The sequence below is a fragment of the Tubulanus polymorphus genome, chromosome 8, assembly GCF_964204645.1.
Source record: "Tubulanus polymorphus chromosome 8, tnTubPoly1.2, whole genome shotgun sequence".
Classification (NCBI taxonomy): Eukaryota; Metazoa; Nemertea; class Palaeonemertea; order Tubulaniformes; family Tubulanidae; genus Tubulanus; species Tubulanus polymorphus.
In genome coordinates this window covers 1,561,260-1,581,868 of record NC_134032.1, presented here as the reverse complement: position 1 = coordinate 1,581,868, position 20,609 = coordinate 1,561,260, and the positions used below count along the sequence as shown (strand labels likewise).

Below are 20,609 nucleotides of genomic sequence, written 5' to 3'. Positions count from 1 at the left end.
ATTGGTTCTTCTGTTATAGGAAAATGGTGATAACCAAACCGCGTGACTACCAGGACATCGGTAAAGCAGCTGGCAGCGCGCAGAGTGCGAGCGCGGGTGAGGGAGCAGCAGGAGGTGACGGCATCTCGAAGACGTACAGAATTGAAGATGCGGTGATGATCGAAGCGTCAGAGTTGGACGAAGAGGAAGATGTATTGTGCGGCTGGGGTCCGGTTAAACCGGACTGTTGTCAGAAGTTTCGCGATACTAGATGGGTGCTGGTCTGTTTCTGTTGGGCTGCCGTTATACAGGTAGGAGCGACCGCACTCCTCTCACGCAGGTCCATGAATTAACCGTGTTGGAAGATTATATCATCGTCGCACGGTCGATCTGAGTGTAGCTGCTACGTCCGATCGGGCGACTGAATAGCAGCAGTTGAACACGCAACCAGTCGACGATTCGTTAAGATTCTGAGCTATGAGAACTAGATATATATCTATTTTCATATGTATAATTATCAGGAATTCATTTAGATTCTGACCCGTAAAAACTAGATATCTATTTTCAAATGAAATGGGAATCAGGAATATGCCATTGAGACTAAAACTAAAGCATTTCAGTAGATTATCATACGTTCTCTTTAAGTATTGTATCCCTCAATAATTAATTGGTTGCGGTGCCTCAGATTCCTGAACACATCCAAACCAATATTAGCTTTAATTCGGTCTTTTTTCTCGTTAAATTTTCGGTTTTCTGGACCATTCTAAACCCGCGTGACGCTTACACATTTCAGGGTACAATCGTAAACGGTTTGGTAAGCGTCGTCATATCTAACATCGAACGACGTTTTGACATGACCTCCACGGAGACGGGTACAGTCGCCAGTTCGTACGACATCGCCTCCGTCCTGTGTCTCATACCTGTCAGTTATTTCGGCGGACTCGGTTGTAAACCTCGATGGCTCGGATTCGGAGTTCTGCTGCTCGGGATCGGTAAGTATTTCACCTCATACGGCATAACCATGATACGATAAGTCGCATGTTTGTTACTGGAAGATTAGATAATATAAGATAAGATTATTATTATTATTATTATCATTATTATTATTATTATTATTATCATTATTATTATTGTTATTATTATTATTATTATTATTATTACAATTATTATTATTATTATTATTATTATTACTATTATTATTATTATCATTACTTCATCAATATAGTATTCATTATTATACATAATAGTAACAGGGCATCTCCCCTTATGGTACAGCACCCGGCTTGGAGATGTCCTTTTCTCAAATTGTATTTATGTGTGTATATTGATTATTTGTAATTAGAGAGAATAAAGCATTCATTCGTTCGTTCGTTCGTTCGTTCGTTCGTTCGTTCGTTCGTTCGTTCGTTCGTTCGTTCGTTCGTTCGTTCGTTCGTTCGTTCGTTCGTTCGTTCGTTCGTTCGTTCGTTCGTTCGTTCGTTCGTTCGTTCGTTCGTTCGTTCGTTCGTTCGTTCGTTCGTTCGTTCGTTCGTTCGTTCGTTCGTTCGTTCGTTCGTTCGTTCGTTCGTTCGTTCGTTCGTTCGTTCGTTCGTTCGTTCGTTCGTTCGTTCGTTCGTTCGTTCGTTCGTTCGTTCGTTCATTCATTCATTCATTCATAAATCCGACTATGAGAAATTCGCTAATTCAGGCTGTTGATGAATTGAACGTCTGAAAATGAAACAGAACTCGATATTCTTACCATGTATCGAGTATCAACTCAAATTCAATTAAACTCCACTAACCGCTGAACAATTTTTTACGTTTCATTCTGATTTCAGGTTCTGTTGTTTTTGCTATGCCGCACTTCACGTCGCCTTCCTACGAGTACGTCACTCACACTGAAAACATCTGCCTGACGTCAGGGGGCGCTAGAGACGCCGCTTACAACGCCACCTCTAGCGGCGGCGTCGTATGCGACCCGAAACAGCAGCGATCACCGCGAGGATTGTCCCGGTATCGTATGGTGTTTATACTAGCGCAGCTGTTAATGGGAGCCGGAGCCACCCCACTTTACACGCTCGGTACAACTTATCTGGACGATAACTTGAACCGCAAAGTCAGCTCGCTGTATGTTGGTGAGTAATGAATATTGTGATGTATGCAAATATTCAAATGAGTTGTTTGGATTTCAATGATGTAACGAGGCACCAGTGTCTGTGGCATGCGAGGATTCCGTCTTGATCTAGTGCGCTCTTCAACATCTCGGTTCACTTTCAAATCGACCAATCATCTTCTCACAACCTTACGGGTCATAATTCAAATTCGATGAATTCGATATTTTTAGGTATATTTTATGCTATGGCAATCATAGGACCGGCAGTTGGATACCTGCTCGGTGGTGAATTACTGAATATTTACACCGATGTCGATGTCGTCGATGTATCTACGTAAGTTTATTCGAATCCTTGAATCCGATCGGACTGTTGGAGTCCCTCGCGAAACGATACATCCAAGTTTCATATGAAGATTGATATTTTACATAGCGCAAGAATCCGCCATTCAATACACTTTGAATGCAATGATTTTTAGCCTACTTGGGACTAAAGCCCCAGTGTTCACGGGCATCAATCGTCGGTCAGTCCATCGGTCGGTCGTCTGTCCTATCTCTTAAAATGATCTCTATTTTTGTCGATTTTTTCGTTTCCATGCAGAATTAGAATCACCCCCGAAAGCCCGAAATGGGTTGGTGCTTGGTGGATCGGTTTTGTATTGACCGGATTCGTAGCGCTGTTAATGTCGTTTCCGATACTGGGCTTCCCTAAATCATTACCAGGTAAATATCATCAGAACCCTCGGATCTGTATGGCTCGGCTCTGAGTGTGACGACTTGACTGAATCGATCGGGTAATGACTCTATTTCAGGTGCTGCTAAAGTGCGCGCTGAACGCGAGTCAGAAGCGTACGGCGACGGAGGCGAGAATATGTCGGCCGGGTTTCAGAAACAAGGCGTTAAAAGTATCGCCATCGCCGTCAAAGTATTACTCAACAATCCAACGTTTATGTGTTTGAACATGGCTGGTGCTGTTGAAGGTAAGAATGTAGTTATTTTCATATCGTCAAAACGGGCCATCATCCCGCCAGATGGCGTGACGAGCTGTAACGTAAAAAATCCTACAATCCACCTTGCAAAATTCATTAAAAAAAAGGCTTAGATGTATATAGATCCCTCCAATAATTAGTATGTTGTAAATAGTGTATATATATATTGTTAATAACTTTGTTATATTTTATCAAGACAAGTTTATTATACTTTCTGTTAATTGTAAATATTGTATACTTTGTATAAGTCTCCCTCCATGTACCATAGAAACGGTTGGAGTTTAAATAAAATCCTAATCCTAATCCTAATCAAATTACACAGGGTTTACATTCATATATATTTCATTTCATGATTTATCAATTAGCGATTCATAAGCTGACAGTATTATATATTTCAATAAAGTAGGCCAGCTCGAATGAAACCAGTCGGTTTGGGTTTCATCACACCAGGGCTATTTCCTTTTCATTCATACACGGTATAAATGATGTCAAACGGATCTCTGACGAACCAACGGATATTACGAACTTTTTATTTTTCCCCAGCGGTTAGAACTAGGTTCCCCGGTTGTTCATTCTAAATCAACTTTGAATATCTTAGACTTTACTCAAACATCAATCGATAATTCAGATCGATTTTTAGATCTCTTTTCGGGTGTTATACTATGTTCTATGTTTTGCAGGTTTATTATTGAGTGGGTTTACAGTATTTGCCCCTAAGTTTATTGAATCACAATTCAGTATTTCTGCTGGCTGGGCAGCTCAACTTATCGGTAGGTTTTACAACAACTTTTAAAATCAATAGAAATTTGCATATTCATGAATTCAGCGATCGATTGATATGTATTATATCGTTGGTAGGGTTCACGATGATACCTGCAGGTGGCGGTGGTACATTCCTCGGCGGTTACTTAGTTAAACGGTTCCAGTTGAAATGTTCGGGTATCTTGAAGATGTGCATGGGCACCGCATCGGCCGTTCTACTGTTGCTGATGATATTCTTCATTCAATGTTCGAATGTAGGATTCGCTGGCGTCAACCGGCCCTATCTAAACAGGTCCGTTCCGAATAAAGTTCTAATTCGAAATTGTTAGGCTAAAAAAAAATTGATACCTTGTTTCTCCGCTCTGCTGAGCTTAAATGTTGACCCGGCCGGCCGCCTATCTACCCTATACATTACTTTTTTTTTAAAATCGTGATCAATTTTACCATAACAGACCCGGCCGCTATAGAAATGAACTGTTTATAAATTTTATCATATTTTACAAAAATGACCCGGCCGCTGCGGAGAAACAAGGTATCATTTTTGTTTAGCCTTAGATGCACATGTGTTGAGAAAGGGCTGAGCTCCTAGTTCCTTCCTGCAGATCATCGTCATGAAATACTATCGGTTAAAAACAGCAGACCTCTTAGCAAACGAACAAACTACAATGAACGATTATTCTGGTTCCCGGTCTCCTTATCATTTCCGTCATTTATAACGAACACTTTTTTCTGGTGCCCTGAGCCCAGTTTCACTAATTATTAAAGTTAATTTTTGGTGTAATAGCCGATAGTTACTTCATGTTTTCAATGAGGACAACAATTCAAACTTAACCGTTTTAGGGCTTTAACTTTTTCGTGAAACTGGGTCCTGAAGTTCGTGGTTGTTTGTATCTCTAAACTAAGCCTGTAACTGGCTGGTTATCCAAAAAAAAAACGTGAGATAATAAACTGGGATTTCGTACAAACAAACATCCGTATTCCTGAGAAGACTTGGAGGGATAATAGATTATAGGAGGGAGACTGAGGGATTATAGTTAGAACGCCGAATAAATTACTAAAACTCGATCTTGTTATGAGATTCTCTACTTGCAGTACCGTGGGCGATGATTCGGCGATTCTGTACGACCTGAATCACCGCTGTAACGAGGCCTGTGATTGCAGCAGATCGAGGTATGATCCTGTTTGTGGAGTCGATGGTCTCATGTATTTCTCGCCGTGTCACGCCGGATGTAAAGAGTTCGTCGAAGGCAGCAAACAGGTATATAGGTCTATCTTCTCTCTTCTCACCTCGCGCGCGCATGTTTGTGTCGTTGCACTGTCGGAATTCAAATATGTGTTTTTCATCGTCGAAAAACCTGATGAAATCTTAGAACTAAAATCGAATGGAACGGCGCCAACTCACGCGAGACTTCGATGTAATGGATGCTGTGAGCATGGGCTGGCGAGATGTCAACGAGAGTTGGGGTACTTGATTTCCGGTAGCTGGTCGCTAGCGTACACAAATCATGGAATTTCCGATAGAGGTGCGTTTTTAATTGCTATTTTCTTTTTTAAATGTGTTTTTTAAGTTGAGCAAGGTTTTCATTTATCCCAAGATGATTAAATGCTTAACAAAACCGATTTTTACGAAAGCCAAGATATCTGACTACCGGTACTTGTAACATCAAATATTCGAGCAGTTGCCGGTCTAGTAGTACTAGTAGGCCTATTGCGCCCGGTACTTGCTCAGAACAGGCCTCTCTACGCCCACAGTACTTTTGTACAGACGACCATCTAATCTTATGATAGACTTCGTCTCTTTTATGGCATTTCTTGAGAAATCTCAGTCGGCGCAGTCATAATAATAGTCAATTCCTCATCGAAATGAAGCTTCTAGAAAGTACAGTAGGAAGTTCTGGTCTTAGTAACATCAGACTGGATTACTTTTCATGCCATCAATACGAATTCGTGTAACTCATATTTCAGAAGAAACTTGACGAGATACTTTGCTAATTGTTCTTGAAGACATCGACACCCAACCAGAAAAAAGTATGTTCCCATTCAAGTTGTCTGATAAGTGTAAGTACATGTAGCATCAACTTGCTGGTAGCTCCTACATCGAGATAAACTTCTCATATAAATCACAAAAACTATAATCATTAAATAAATACTATCTTTATTTTAAAATTTGTTGAAAATCTTTGATTGAATACACCATAATACACCACAAAAATAACATGATAGTAGAGTAGCCTACTCGATAGAGTTTTAAATGCACATCTAAGGCCACACAAAGAAATACCCTAGTTTCTCATCAGATTTTTTTCTGGAAAGTGATGAGGGCGGGCGAATTTTATTTTCATTACTTTTTTCAAATAAAAAGCTCAACCTGACACTTATAGAACAGACGCGGGAGGGAACTTTTTTTAAATATAAAATCAGGCTCATTTTATCGAGACTTAGACAATCATTTTTGCTATTTTCACGCTTCCTCGAAATGAAGTAAAAGGAAGCTGTGTTTGTCATCGTAAATGTGGATTACCAGTACGTGGTGGATGAGCATACAAACTCCAGCAGAAAAAAAACCACTGCCGTATGCTATACAGCTATGCGGGCGAGCGGGTTTTAATTTTCATAAAAAGAAGACGATCGATGCTTTGCCGACGCGGGCGAGCGCATTTGTGTTTTCAATTTTTATCAGGGACTTTTTTCATGACGCGGGCGGCATTTGACTTTCTTGAGAAACTAGGGTATTTCTTTGTATGGCAAGTTTTCTTTGTATTTTTTTATTTTTTTTTTTATTTATAGAGTTTTAAATGCACATCTAACTAAGTACAATGAAGTGGAATGCTTCAAAAACACATCTACGCTGAATCGGTGAATTTAATTAATAGCAATTTAGAGCGCGCATTTAACGGAATGTCTTGTCTTTCACAGCAATCGCAGGTGACATCTTACCTGGAGAAGGTTCTCAACGACATCATATTTTACCACGCAGCTAATGAACTAAAAAAAAGGATGAAAAGTAATTGTAATTCACGATTTAAATGGTTGCGTTAAAAATTGTCGAGAAAATTACATTTCCCGTTTTAGGTCACATTATTGAAATGTACGTAATTTACAAGACTCTGGAGTCGTTAACGTTGTTTTTTCTACTTTCAGTCCCTTAATTAAATAATGCCTTAACTAAGACTTCAAAGATAAACATAGAAAAAAAAAGACTTCAACGATAAACAAAGAAAAAAAAAGACTTCAAAGATATCTGGTTTAAGCAGAGAGGCGTCGCAGAAAGCCTTTTTCGAAACGGCCAGCGGCGGAAAATTGGCGGATATAACAAAAATAACTAAGGCTAAACAAAAATGATACCTTGTTTCTCCGCATCGGTCGGGTCATTTTAGTAAAATATGATAAAATTTGTAAACAGTTCATTTCTATAGCGGCCAGGTCTGTTATGGTAAAATTGATCACGATTTAAAAAAAAGTAATGTATAGGGTAGATAGGCGGCCGGCCGGGTCAACATTCAAGCTCAGCAGAGCGGAGAAACAAGGTATCATTTTTTTTTAGCCTAAGAACATCAACTTACCATGCGGGATGTGACTGCAGGTGTTCAATGCTGATGTTGCCTTTGTCGCTTATGACGCGTCCGCTAGTGTGTTACTGTCAGCACATCTGCGGAATGCGACAGGTCGATGCGTTGTTAGCATAGTGAAAAAAAAAGATAAAAAAATACCCGAGTCAAAGAGGTGCTACAAACTTTGATGAACCGCAACAAGGAACTCTCCTCGAGGCAAAAACACACGCGCGACTAACGAACACGACTTCCGATGCCAGAAGTTTGTTTGCGGAATTTGAAAATGTTTTTAGAGACGTGGAACTCAACTGACCACACAGGATTGTTTCCACAATTTAACATCGACAACTGATTACCAAGATCAACGGAAAGAAACAGCGCTTGAAAGCATGTTGAAATTGTATTTCAAGATAAGAACCCATCATAAATGTGAAATTATTATGCTAGATGCGGTCAGGAATAAAACGAAAAGTAAGGAACATTGCGTGCAAAATTGTCTAAATAAATAATGAAAACTTTACCTTTTTAGTTCTTGTTCTCTTGATCTTGGGGATTGGTGTTTCATCAACCAAGCATTGATTGTTGTGACACTTTCCTATAACTCTTCCTTTGCTTTCAGTAAAATAGCCAGCGCAAGATTTCGTTTTATCCTGGTATCTATAGACAGCAATATCAAACAGACCATTGTGAGGATTATACTAGGAATTGATTATTCCTTAAATTGAAGCAAAAAACAAAGGAAAATGATGATTGATCACATACCCTAAGTCCACATTGTGGGATTTTCAGCTGTTATTCCGGTGTAGACCAAAATGAGATTCGAGGGAGTCCTGGCAAAATTGATCGGTCAGAAACATGCTCGCACCTCGCCTCAACAAAAATGGAATAACTTCAATCGCTGACTGGAAATTAGAGAAAAAAAATTCAACGGCAAGATCACATACATCTAAAAACAATGTAAAAAACTGAAAAGCTTGTTAACCCTTTCTGTGCGTCTATGCCGCAGTGCGGTGTATGAATCGGTGATGGATTTTGCTAGTACACCGCACTGCGGTGTTTTGGTGTAATTAGTTTTTATCTCTATTGAAAGATGGCAGCACCTGTCAAACATAGTGAAATACTAGTAACTAATGATATACTGCACCGCGGTGTAGACGCACTATAGTGGTATTCCCGTTATTCAAAACACTAGGGTGGAATTTTTCAAATATTTCAAATTATCTCCAGCACGATAGGGTATTAATTAGTCAGCACTGAAAGGTTTAAAACAGAAAACCTTGAATTGTTATGTGATTCAAGAAAATGAAAGGGACAGGGAGATTCGGAAATCAGATTTGAGCAAGTGCAAGTTAAGGGAACCAATAGAATGTAGTACCTGTCGTTGAGAACCCTTTCTACGATAGAAACATCTTGTTTTTCTCGATCTTCATGAATTCATCCTCTTTCTCTCCATGTCTCAAAATTCTTCTAATCAGAACTGAAAAATTGGATAGAATCAAATCATCAGGGATCATCAGGGGAGGGGAAAGAAGAAGTGGACACTATGGACGACAAGTAAAATTGGATTCATATCTGAATACTAAAAAGTCACTTGTCGAATGACCTCCTCGCATCATAAATGCTCGGATATAGAATATAAATTTCGCGGAAGAACTATAAATGGGAAAACCCGGATTCTAATAAAACGGGATATCTGATTGGCTAATAATGACATCATCTAAGCTGCGCATGAGCCTGCGCGCCCGGTCTACTGTGGCAGGGTTTCGTGCCGTGGCTGAGTGTAGTGATGCGATCAGGTTCGAATCCCGCCGAGGGAGGACGTCAATTTGGGGCTCTGCTCGTGACACGTTCAACCCATACACACATACACTAAACTAGGAGTAATGTCAATTTCAACCTGACTCGAGAGCATTCCGGCAGGTGGCCTAGCTCGCTCATTTATGGTAGTACATACCCCTGATAAAGGTCTTATTAGGACCAGAAAGGACTGGCAGTTGACCTTAAACATCATTTTCTAATCCATTTGAAACTGTATTGAAGGATATCCAAAAAGTCTTCACTGAAAGGGGTTAAATGAAGAGAAGTGACTCCATGATTTGAAAGTTTAACAATATGTTTCCATGCCTACGTACCAAACTTCAGTTGGTAGGCATGGAAACATATTGTTAAACTTTCAAATCTAAGGTCTATTTTCTCTCATGAACCCATTTCAATGCAGACTTTTTGGATATCCTTCAATACAGTTTCAAATGGATTAAAAAATGATGATTTAGGTCGACTGCCAGTCCTTTCTGGTCCTAATAAGACCTTTATCAGGTATGTATTACCATAAATGAGCGAGCTAGGCCACCTGGAATGCTCTCAAGTCTGGTTGAAATAGGCATTAGTAGCTGAAAGCTACAATATAACAACTTATTTTGATACCTACCTTTTGTTTGTTATTGCGTCTCATTTTCTTCTCTTCTTTGCGTGAATGACTTTTAAACCGGAAATGAACTACACCAACTGACATACGCGCCGCAACCTCCGAGGTGGCGCTCCATGCCTGAGATTACAGTGTCGTTCCGTGAGCGAGATTCCAAGGTGGCGCTCCATCCCCGAGATTCCAGTGTGGTTCCATTTGATTTGAGAGTTCTATATGATGAAATACAGGATTTATATGAAATGAATTTTTTTTTCTTGTCATTACGCACCAATATTATTGATACGTATCACCGTCACTGATATTTTGAATTTGATTGTGATGATTGTGTTGTTTATTTTTGCCACACCACACTCGAGACGGCCCTGGTTTTATAGACTGTGTTAAAACTGCAAACTCACCGGACATTTTTAACATTACAATTACTTGCTTGGTTTGTTGGTTTTCAATCAAGAGTGCTCGTTTTTGGTTATATTCCTGCCTAGAAAGCAAGATGAGGAAACACGTCTCTCGTTTTTAGGATTGAATTTGAATTGAATTGGTTAATTTCACAAAGCGCCATCTGTCGTCATACGGCATTGAATTGAATTGGCATGTGGGTTCGAATCCTTAATTTCCCAATCCACAGCACTGTCTATAAAACGGGGACGTACATATTTTTTCATTTTTTTTCAAATGCACATTTTATTTTTTGTATTTTCATTTATAGGAAATGGAGGATAAAACAGGGTTACGTTACATCCAGGTTTGTGGGTTGATTCCCCCCAATTTCCGAACTATTAGCAGCTAACAGCCACACTGTACCCGATCTCGCGCGGACGATGGGTTCAAATTCGCCAAGTGTTTTTTACATAACACGAAACAAACTTCTCAGTTTAAACAACACCAGGTCGGAATACCAACTTGTTGTTCTAAATACCACGTTTAGTCGGTAGAGATTCCGTTAGATGGCGTCTGTGAGACCGTATTAGAAATCGACGAGTTTCAACGGTCGCTTTCGTGGCGTGTTATGGAAATAATTGGCGGAGATTGAGTGTCATATTTTTCTAATGTGTCCCGGACGAATCAGCCATCATACTAATTACATCGGTTTCATACACTGGGGAAGCGACCACAACTACCTTAGTTCTCCATATTTAAACTATGATCAACTTTGTAAACCAAGAGGTTAATGTTTTTAATCTGATTTAGAATTTTCCCTGCAGTTTATGAAACCAGCTTCTATCATCGATCTTAATCAACTAACTACAATACGTCTACCACTTATCATCCGGTTGAAGATTCGAGCCCCAAAATGTTTGACCCTGTCTATCAAACACTGTTTACTCTTTGATTGTTTCAGCTTTGTTTGTTTTTGCGCTTGCAATTAATTTTCTACGTACGATAAGCCTAATTATTCTCGGTGAACTGCCACCTGCAACAATCCCCTTATGACATCATCTAATAGTGATTTGAATAACCTATAGATGGCGAAATCGACCAAGTACGTGCAGATAAAATGGCCCATTTAGAAGAGCACAAGACATCCACCTGATTCTTGATCCTGGTTCGAGTCCCGCGTATAGTCATTAGATATTAAACAGATATCACTACATTACAATCTTATGATGTCATAAGTGGATAGGCTAGACCTACGATCTTGTTATGAAAGGCTCTTTTAAAACCTTCTTAAAATGAATTCTTTTTCCCTATGTCGCTTTTTTAGTATTACACGAATTGTAGCTGCGTCGAAATGCCACCTATGGAGACTCCGTTGAACTACATGGCTCGCGATGGGAAGTGTGAAAGTGGCTGTATATACCTAGCAGTGTTTCTACCACTTTTCTCATTAGTTATATTCTTCACGTTCGTGACCAGCATGCCGGCGTTATCCGCCACTCTCAGGTATAATTCACTCTGGTTTTTATGTTTTTAGCCCAATTGGTACTTAAATTCAAGCGGGCCATTGCGTTCACTTTTCGACCGCCGTATGTCCATCCATCTGTGCCCCGTCTCTAGACAGAATCCGCGGTATTTCAAACCACTTCTGAAGTGAGCATGGTGTCCATGTTTATCATCACCAGGGGTCGTTGAGTATGGAAAAGTATCGAATATTTCAATTTATATTGGAACCCGATATGGTTGTGGTGATTTTCAAGATCATTGGGCTTCCACGATAGCGTTTTGAGCGCAGTTCTACAAAGTTACACCTGTTTGTATTGGTTACAAAATTCTTTACCTCCTTCGTCGTCGAACTGCGAACAAACTGTCCTCACACATGAAATAATCCTCCCCCAATCTGAAAGAGAACGGTTTGAACTTGTTTCGAATATTTCAGATGTGTTCCTGATCAACATCGTTCGTTCGCACTCGGTATACAGTGGCTGCTGGCTCGCTGTTTAGGTAAGGTCCCGATTCACGAGGAACCACATTAACTGCATTTAACTCCACACGATTGGTAGAACACTATATCCGTGTTGACGCGATGAGGAGGGAATCCCACAATGATAATAAAAAGTCCGAAAATGAAACTTCGAGATAGTAGTTTATTTCAACGTTTCGACTATATCCTAATAGTCATCTTCAGGAATACTGTATTCCTTGAGCTAGTGTAGTTTATTCAACATTTCGACTATATCCTAATAGTCATCTTCAGGAATACTGTATTCCTTGAGCTAGTGTAGTTTATTCAACGTTTCGACTATATCCTAATAGTCATCTTCAGGAATACTGTATTCCTTGAGCTAGTGTAGTTTATTCAATGTTTCGACTATATCCTAATAGTCATCTTCAGGAATACTGTATTCCTTGAGCTAGTGTAGTTTATTTCAACGTTTCGACTATATCCTAATAGTCATCTTCAGGAATACTGTATTCCTTGAGCTAGTGTAGTTTATCTAACGTTTCGACTATATCCTAATAGTCATCTTCAGGAATAATGAGATACTACAGAAATTATGAGATATATATACAATCCAGAGACAAAGAGACTAATTCAAGTAATCAGAGATGATACAAACTAAAGGAAAATTAACGTAGAAAATTAACGTTGAAATAAACTACTATCTCGAAGTTTCTTTTTCGGACTTTTTATTATCATTGTGGGATTCTCTCCTCATCCACAGTAAATAATGCTGATTATAATTGTTATGGTAATTTCTTTTCTGATCGGAATCGTCTGCGTGCACGGTTATGATCTAATATGGCTTTAGGCAGAATATTCCGCGGTGCTGGCGCGACATTTCGACAGCGAAAGTCCGACAGCACTGCGGGTAGTTAGATTGACTGTTGTTTTCTCTGTAGGTACGATCCCGGCGCCGATCGCATTCGGAGCTCTAATCGATACGACCTGTCAGCTGTGGCAGGTGACCGGAACCGAGTCGGGAGCCTGTTATTTCTACGACAATCGTCTGTTGAGTTTCTATTTGTTGTGTTTGGCGATAATGTGTAAAATATTATCGATTAGTTTCTTTTTCTTGGCCTGGTTTTTGTACAAAGCGCCGAAAAAACCGGACAAAGAAACGATCGAGATTCTGAAAGCGCGTAAGGAGAGTCTGTCCAACACGGAAATGACGACGATCAGTCACGATACGCATGCGCAGCCGGGAATTCCCAGCGAGTTCAGCTCGATCAACGATTGCAGCGCCCTCCAGCGAAAGTATAACAATCCACTTGGCGACCCTGTGTGCAAGAGTTTATTAGACGCGCAACGGAAAACGTGAATTGTAGAATATTTATGAGGACGGAGTTTGTTAATTTCAATGGGTGGCCCATTTCGCTAGGTTGACGTCTGAAACGTTTCGAAAATATTGTTGAATTTTGAAAAATATAATGAGTTAGGCTCGCGAGAGGTCTCTCTATGAGTGGTTGCCGGATGTCTTGTTGGTAATTTTGACTGTGTTCATTGTCGGTGCCTTGAATAAATTGCGTGATGTTTTTTTTCTATAAAATCACGGGTAAGGAGAGCTTTAAAAAGTGAAAGATAAAACGGTTTGTTGTAACTAAACGTGTGAGAAATGTTTAGGATAATTATGGGACTCCGATCACTTGAGCCAAGAATAAAAGGGCATTGATTATAATCAGGGCGATCACACATTTTCGTTAATTAATTAATTAATTAATTAATCAGTTAATTAGTATTGTTCGTGTTCCTACGTTTTAGTGGTCCTACTTGGTACGATGTTCTAATTGTGTGTCTGTTCTAGCATATGGCTTTGACGCGTCATATTCTAAATATGGCCGCTATAGCAGCTTGAATTTTCAACTGTGAACTCAGGACATAGTTGTTCAATAAGGATCCGATAACAAACGCGTGTAATATATCATTGTTACAGTAAATTATCGGCTGTAAATAAAATGTTCGTACCTTATTATAACCTTAACGATATTTTGCGAGATATTTTCTTAGAATTCTAACCGCGGTGCACTCCCGTTGTAACTGTGATATGGTATTGCCCGGGCAGGTCCAGTTCCGCAGTTGCCATGACGTCTAAGACCGGGCCTTCGTCTTAATATCCACCGCTTTGAGAATATAGCTATACTTTGAAGATGAAAAATCCCTCAGTTGTACGGGTAAACTATAAAGAGGCTAGTGACTTTTCGACTTAATTCTATATTCGCTTTTTTCTTACACACGCCTTGAACTAAGGGTTTGAAAATGGCTTATTCTAGAACTGAGTCGAAACTGTTTAGTTTTTCTTAATGATTATCGGTTTTGCTCACTTGAATTATAGACAGTCACGTGTTTACGGTGATCACGTCATAAGTTGCTTTTAGCACATTTTTGGACTGAAGTCATGGCTTTTGAAACTGGGCCCAGGGCTGCACTGGTATTTCTGTACATACTGACATTACCCGAACAATTATTATGTGCAACTGCGGTAATGAAAATATACTCGTTACTAGAATCAACTTATATGAATAGAATTTGTAATAATGGGTAATATTTGTTATAATGAATAGTCGAGTAAAATGACATTTTGTCGTCTCTAGATTTCTATATAAGAGGTTTATATTAGCATCGAACGAGAGAGGGAGGGAGAGGGGAGAGAGGGAGGGAGAGGGGGATGCGCGAAGGGGGGAGAGAGTATATTCCTAGTGATACAAAACATCTGTTATATTTTACTCCATAAAAGTAGATAAAAATAGGAAATGTGTATTGAAATATAGTTATTTTAAGTAACCGTAAAGACGTAACATAAGTGCTATATTTACTATGTGTATGATGATAAATCGTGAATGATGAGAGTGATAATGAAAGTTAGCCATTTCGGAAGTATTTGATAAGCCACGCGGCCGATAGGTGTCGTTGCATGGCTTCGGTGCGATCGAATCGGGTTCGAATCCAATAAAGATGTAGAACTGCCATCTTCCGAGCGAGTTCACGGTTTGTTTTTCAATTTCGCTACAGCGACATGTTTTGTACGTACTATTGATCCACGCGGTTGATGATATACGGGTAATTGTAGTCTGTTCAAAAATCTGTTGAAAAAGTATCGATTCGATGTTAATTAGTTGATTAGAATAAGTTATATCAAACCCTGTATGTAAGATTCGCTTCGATTGGACCAATTCACTGTCGTATCGTGGCTCACCAACCAATCAGAACTAAGATCTTACTATCTCGGGTGAAGTAATGCTCGACTGACTATGTTCATGCTGTTACTGCCTATTTTTATCTTATCCATAAATATTGTTAATGGTTCCTTGATTTTGATGAATAAATAGAAAATATTTTACGTAAATCTTGAATGTACGTTTATTTTAGGACCCAAAACTCACGGTTCTCAGGTTAGAAAGTATAGATAGATTTATCTTAATCAAAATCAAATAGTTTTCAGAGCCGGATTTCACAAAGCTAATTTCATTCAATATTCCAATTGTTGAGTTCATTGATAACGAGAAGGCTGTCGTAACCAACTAATCATTATTTTGTGGCTGGAGAATTAATTAACTGTTACCCGTAACACTGCTAAGCGGTCGTAAGTAAACTCGAAAATGTTCCCGATGAAAAAATCGCAGACCGCTGCGACGTGATGACTGGGGTGAAGTCGATCTTAGCTTTAAACTGGGTCCGGAATAGCCCCAGTATAGCCCGAGTAGGCCTACTCGCTGCGTATTATAATACTGGTCGCAATTGTTCACCGCTACTGGCCGGCAGGTGGCGGGCCCAGAATGGAACAGCGAGTACCGGCGTAGAACACTTCAAGGATTAAGATGGTGGCCTTTTACGAAGTAAGTCAAGAGATGATTCCAATTCTAAGCGATCATCTTAATTCTGAAAGGTAGCATCCTTACACCAAAGAAGAACAATGAAGATCGTTGTCATTCTATATCAATATTTGAAAGGATTTTATTCAATTGTTACACACACCAACACGTCCGGAAGTATACGTCACTTCCGGTGGCGCTATCTGATTATGATTTCTTGTTTAGTATTTCGATATTTAACACACCACGACACAGTTTACAACATTACAAACTCATCGAGATTTTTATCATAAACTCATATGGATCGTACTGGATCGTACTGGTAGCTAAAATGAATGAAGTTACGATTAATCATTCGAATAGGGCTCTAACTATAGGTATAAATTCGCTTGACCGAAAAACTAATCTACATTCGAGACACAAATCAATATAATAATCATCGCAAAGTTGAATTTAGAGTCAAAATCAATTCAAGTGCCCACAATTATATTTCTCATATGAAATGCACACAACGTACCACCACATCGCTTGTATGTGGGCGACATTTAATTGATGAAAAAAAAAATGGATTATGGTTAATATTAGTGTTATATCTTATACATGCTATAGAAATTCGGTGTATCTAAGGAAAAATCGGTGAAATGCAATGAAGCAGATTTAAAAATTGTATGTATTTCACTGTTGTCTTAAGACTGTTACAATAGTTTATTGCAGGCATTACATGACGCAGTGAGGTGTAGAGCTACCCGCCAGATGGCGCAGTGTGGCATTGGACCCGGCAGGCGGTGTAGTGTGTCACATGACCTACCAACACGATTAAGTCACGCGTCCATAGCCAGATGGCGCAGTTTATCTCACGTGATCCAGCCGCAGTTGTCTCTCAGCCGTCGGTCTATAAACTACTACGTATGTGCCGCACTCCATACATGGTTCGGTCGGTTCTCGTCGTTGCGCAGGTCACGTGGTACACCAGACAGCGGCGTGCAGGGTCGCGTGCTGTGTCTAATAGACGACTGTGCATGTGACCCACCAGACAGCGTGCAGGGTCACGTGATGTGTCTAATAGACGACTGTGTATGTGACCCACCAGACGATGTTGAAGTTTAAAAAGACGATCGGGAAAATTCGTCTGCAATATTTATCGATTCGCCGCGCTAACATTCGGCCGTATTCGTTCGTTTTCGGTTCGCGTTTTTTCGCCAAATCGTCTCCGTTTTCGAGTATCATATTCAACTGAAATACAATTGAAAACCCAATCAGAACTGCGTCGGTTATCTTTTAAATTCGGAAACATCTTTCAGACGTATTCAGCACAAGAGTTTGATTTTTACGTGGATTAAAAGGTTTGTCATCTAATATTTCATCATTTTCTACGAAAGGCTTTGACATTCTACTCAGCCAAATTCTTTAACACTTTGCTAATCTACTCGACCACATGTCGCTGTCTTTGACATTATGCCGTTCTAGGCTACCAAAGCCGTTGACATCATGCCGCTCTAGGCTCTAGGCAACCAAACTCTTAGACACTACTTTCTACAAAAGCTGCACTATTTCACGACTCCATCAAAGCCGTTGACTCGACGGAAGCTGATAATCCACGTAGATTATATATAGATTGATAGAAATTATATAATCATGAAAAATGATAGGATATGAACAAAATGCAAACTTACCGCGGCAAGCATTTAGCTGGAACAATGCGCAAAATGACAAAAAGAAACTGGCGACCAGAAAAACGAAAAAACGCCGTGCGAATATCAACCGATAATTAATTAACGATTAATAGTAGTTATCAATGATTATTATAACAATGATGATAAGGATAATGTGATTGTATATAAATATATATTGATTATTACAGTGGATTATCATATTAAATGCTCTTCAAGACAAAAGGCGAAAAAGGTTAAGGATGGTTATGCATATATGTATAATATATATGTTGTGAATATAAGCTTAAAATTATGCAAATATATGAATAATATAATGTGCAAAGATACTAATTCACGCTTGAATAAATTATCGTTATGTTTCTGTTAACAGAACGGCGAATACTCCGCATAATTCATGGCAACCCGACCTCCATCGTTCACCCAATGACGTCATAATTGCCGATGATAACACGTAGAAATACTATTGCAGGGACGTTGGTAGCATTTGGATGACATCATAGGGGGATTCGATGGAGGCAGCCATTTTTGCCGCTCATGCATACCTGGATACAATCCCAGGGACCCAGACGACGTAAGCCACCTACCGGGACCCATAGAAACTATCAAAGAGTGTAATTTGTTTTTGTTAGAGGGTTGGGGTTAAGTGTCTAGCTATACACACGATATTAAGGTTGATGATAAAGTTTCAATGAGTTGTTAATGATCTAATAAGTTAATAACTATCTGTTAAACATTTAAATTACTGCAACGGAAAATAGCGCCTGTTAAACTACTGTGATAGGAGTGAGCGGAGGGATCGGGGGGTGAGAGGGTTACTATGTTTGGGTCATAAACACAGAAATTGAATGAACGGTGAACAGAAATAAAATTAAATGCGTTGTTTAGTTAAACTGTTGTTTGATGGCTTTAAATCTACGGTGAATGAAATGCGGGATTCGAACTCAAACTACTCATTAAAACTGTAGAACTGTAAAACTGTGACTAACTAATGCGTAGTAATATATTCGTGTGCATCGCCCTAGAAACCAATTGTTCCCTATATCTCAGTTGAGCCGATTTCACCAGAGGTTTGATTGGGCCATTTTGCGGAATAATCTCGCTTTGGAGTTAATTGCAAACTGTCCCTTTTGGTCCAGAGATGCAGCTTACTCAGGCCAAACAATAAATGGAACCAAGAACCAAAAATAAATTCTCAACGATCGGAATTATGTTTTTCAATAAACGGGTTTTATTCGATACCAGAAATTATTCAAATCGATTTACAACTAAAATGTCTACTGGAAACTGGAGAAAATGGTTGAATTGTAAACTACACCATTCAACCGCCTCTAATTCATATTGTATAAATTATTGCTATCACGGAAATCTGAGGCAGTAAACCCATTGAATTGAGTTGTATCGATTAGTGATACTACTTATCACTGGGGCCAAATATTCAAAAAACCAGCTACAAAGTCAACTAATTTACATTAAATAGCTGTGTATATACAGCAGGAATAACGACAAGGGTACTGTGGCAGTCGGGGATCCACTAGGAGCGCTTCTCGCGGTCACTATTCACTTAGATACGATACGAATTTGAATATAAGAATGAATGGACAATGATAGATACAAAGGAATAATCGATTAATCAACGATCTGCCATGAGCGACAAAAATTGTCACCAGGTGGCACTTCACCAAATTTCTGATATCACTTCCGGTTGAACACTATCTCCAATCGGGTTCCGAATCGGCCGCACGGTGGCGCATCAATACAAGCCAAATAGAAATTCGGCAGTAAGATAAAAGTGTCTAATACACGGAATAAACGACCCAATAAACAACGTTAAATATGACGAACGAAAGCGGAAACAAACGTCTCGATATTTTGTCTATTTTTCTGGCGACATTTCGAATCGGGTCGTGATGTTTCGGCCGTTTTAAGCGCGGGAAACCGTCGTCGCCGTTTTCAACGATCATCTGGAACGAGAAGAACGGGAAAAAACGGCACGGGGCGTGTGAGTGTGTGACGTCATCTGGGTTAGAAACAACAACGACAATCAGCGGGAGAGAATCCCTCGACTGCAGCAGTAGCATCCGGAGCCAACCTTCATTTACAAAATCACTGATTGTTAGTTTGTGGTGATCGGATAACGCAACGTACTGTTTGAACTTATTTAGAAACGATAGTTTAATCCTTGAATCAGTGAATTTCCAATTGAAACCACGCTTTATCTAAAATCTATTCAAAACACTGTATATTTCCAATTGCGGAAGGTTATTGATATATTCGGGTATGATAATAATTAGTGGTATTTTGATGCTTGGCATTCCTTCTACTAATCGGATTACAGATCCAGACTATCAGGTTTCGAAGAAATCAGAAAGAAAAGAAGCGAATCGTCGTATTTTGGTCCAGGGACCATATAGGAAAAGACAGGTAAGATATAGAGGTCTCCAAGGCCAGAGACACCCAACTGGTGCGTGCTCGGGCAGCGGGAGAATTGGCGACGTACGACCGAGAATGGGACTCGAACCACGGATCTCTCGCTTGCCGGAAGACTGCTCAATCACTTAAGCTATCGGGGTGTCATGGTGAGATAGTTTATATGGAGTGCCATAGAACTTGCCATACACACCAAAGTGGCCATCCATTGACCAACGTTCGGGAGACTCTACCAATACTCCACACTGGAGTTATGGTTCACAGGCTGGATGTCGCCAAAAGCCGTCTCTCGGGGAAAAACTTCAGGCCCTTATTCTCCGTAAATCAACCCGTCTTTACGAGGAATTATCATTCCGATTGAAACTATCGATAAGATGTTTAACTATGATATAATTGTCGCAATTGCTAACTGAAAATATATTTTGAACAACGTTGTGCCGTTTAATTAATCGAAATCAAGATGGCGGCTTTTTCATTCGGTCAGTTCAACAGAACAACTCGATAATAAAACCGTTCCTTCTGTAATCA

General features: G+C 39.6%; 2 protein-coding genes and 1 long non-coding RNA gene across 5 annotated transcripts in view; 1 reads left to right on the top strand and 2 right to left on the bottom strand.

Moving 5' to 3' along the window:
* Positions 1-155: 155 nt before the first annotated feature.
* LOC141909984 (solute carrier organic anion transporter family member 4A1-like) lies at positions 156-14,786 on the top strand. Its single transcript, XM_074800672.1, has 13 exons — positions 156-290; positions 773-971; positions 1,797-2,093; positions 2,303-2,405; positions 2,670-2,791; positions 2,881-3,048; positions 3,738-3,827; positions 3,916-4,111; positions 4,912-5,077; positions 10,502-10,537; positions 11,498-11,676; positions 12,110-12,174; positions 13,075-14,786. Exons 1-13 carry the CDS (start codon positions 156-158, stop codon positions 13,491-13,493), a joined length of 2,175 nt encoding a protein of 724 aa, XP_074656773.1. The 3' UTR covers positions 13,494-14,786.
* LOC141909640 (uncharacterized) lies at positions 6,016-10,307 on the bottom strand. 2 transcript variants are annotated; one of them, XR_012619763.1, is made up of 6 exons: positions 10,194-10,307; positions 9,799-10,004; positions 8,746-8,847; positions 8,133-8,272; positions 7,383-8,027; positions 6,016-6,804 (listed from the first exon to the last, which is right to left on the bottom strand). It is a non-coding gene; the product is annotated as an uncharacterized LOC141909640 (long non-coding RNA). The 2 variants fall into 2 exon arrangements; XR_012619764.1 differs by lacking the exon at positions 8,746-8,847.
* Positions 14,787-16,098: 1,312 nt separating the features above from the next.
* The window catches only part of LOC141909629 (glycine receptor subunit alpha-2-like), a 141,892-nt gene continuing 137,381 nt past the window's right edge, over positions 16,099-20,609 (bottom strand). The window contains exon 11 of one of the 2 annotated variants that reach the window (XM_074800149.1): positions 16,099-17,214. In XM_074800149.1, coding sequence (XP_074656250.1) covers positions 17,041-17,214 — 174 coding nt within the window. In that variant the 3' untranslated portion in view covers positions 16,099-17,040. Of the gene's footprint in view, positions 17,215-19,298; positions 19,616-20,609 lie in introns of those variants that run through there. The other variant, XM_074800150.1, reaches the window with a different exon arrangement.

What these genes read in the sequence shown, in the direction of transcription:
- LOC141909984 (XM_074800672.1), top strand. Translation starts at nt 156, where the DNA reads ATGATCGAAGCGTCAGAGTTGGACGAAGAGGAAGATGTATTGTGCGGC. An exon ending in GTTGGGCTGCCGTTATACAG is followed by an intron (nt 291 to 772) that starts GTAGGAGCGACC and finishes TACACATTTCAG; the next exon opens with GGTACAATCGTAAACGGTTT. An exon ending in AACCGGCCCTATCTAAACAG is followed by an intron (nt 4,112 to 4,911) that starts GTCCGTTCCGAA and finishes CTCTACTTGCAG; the next exon opens with TACCGTGGGCGATGATTCGG.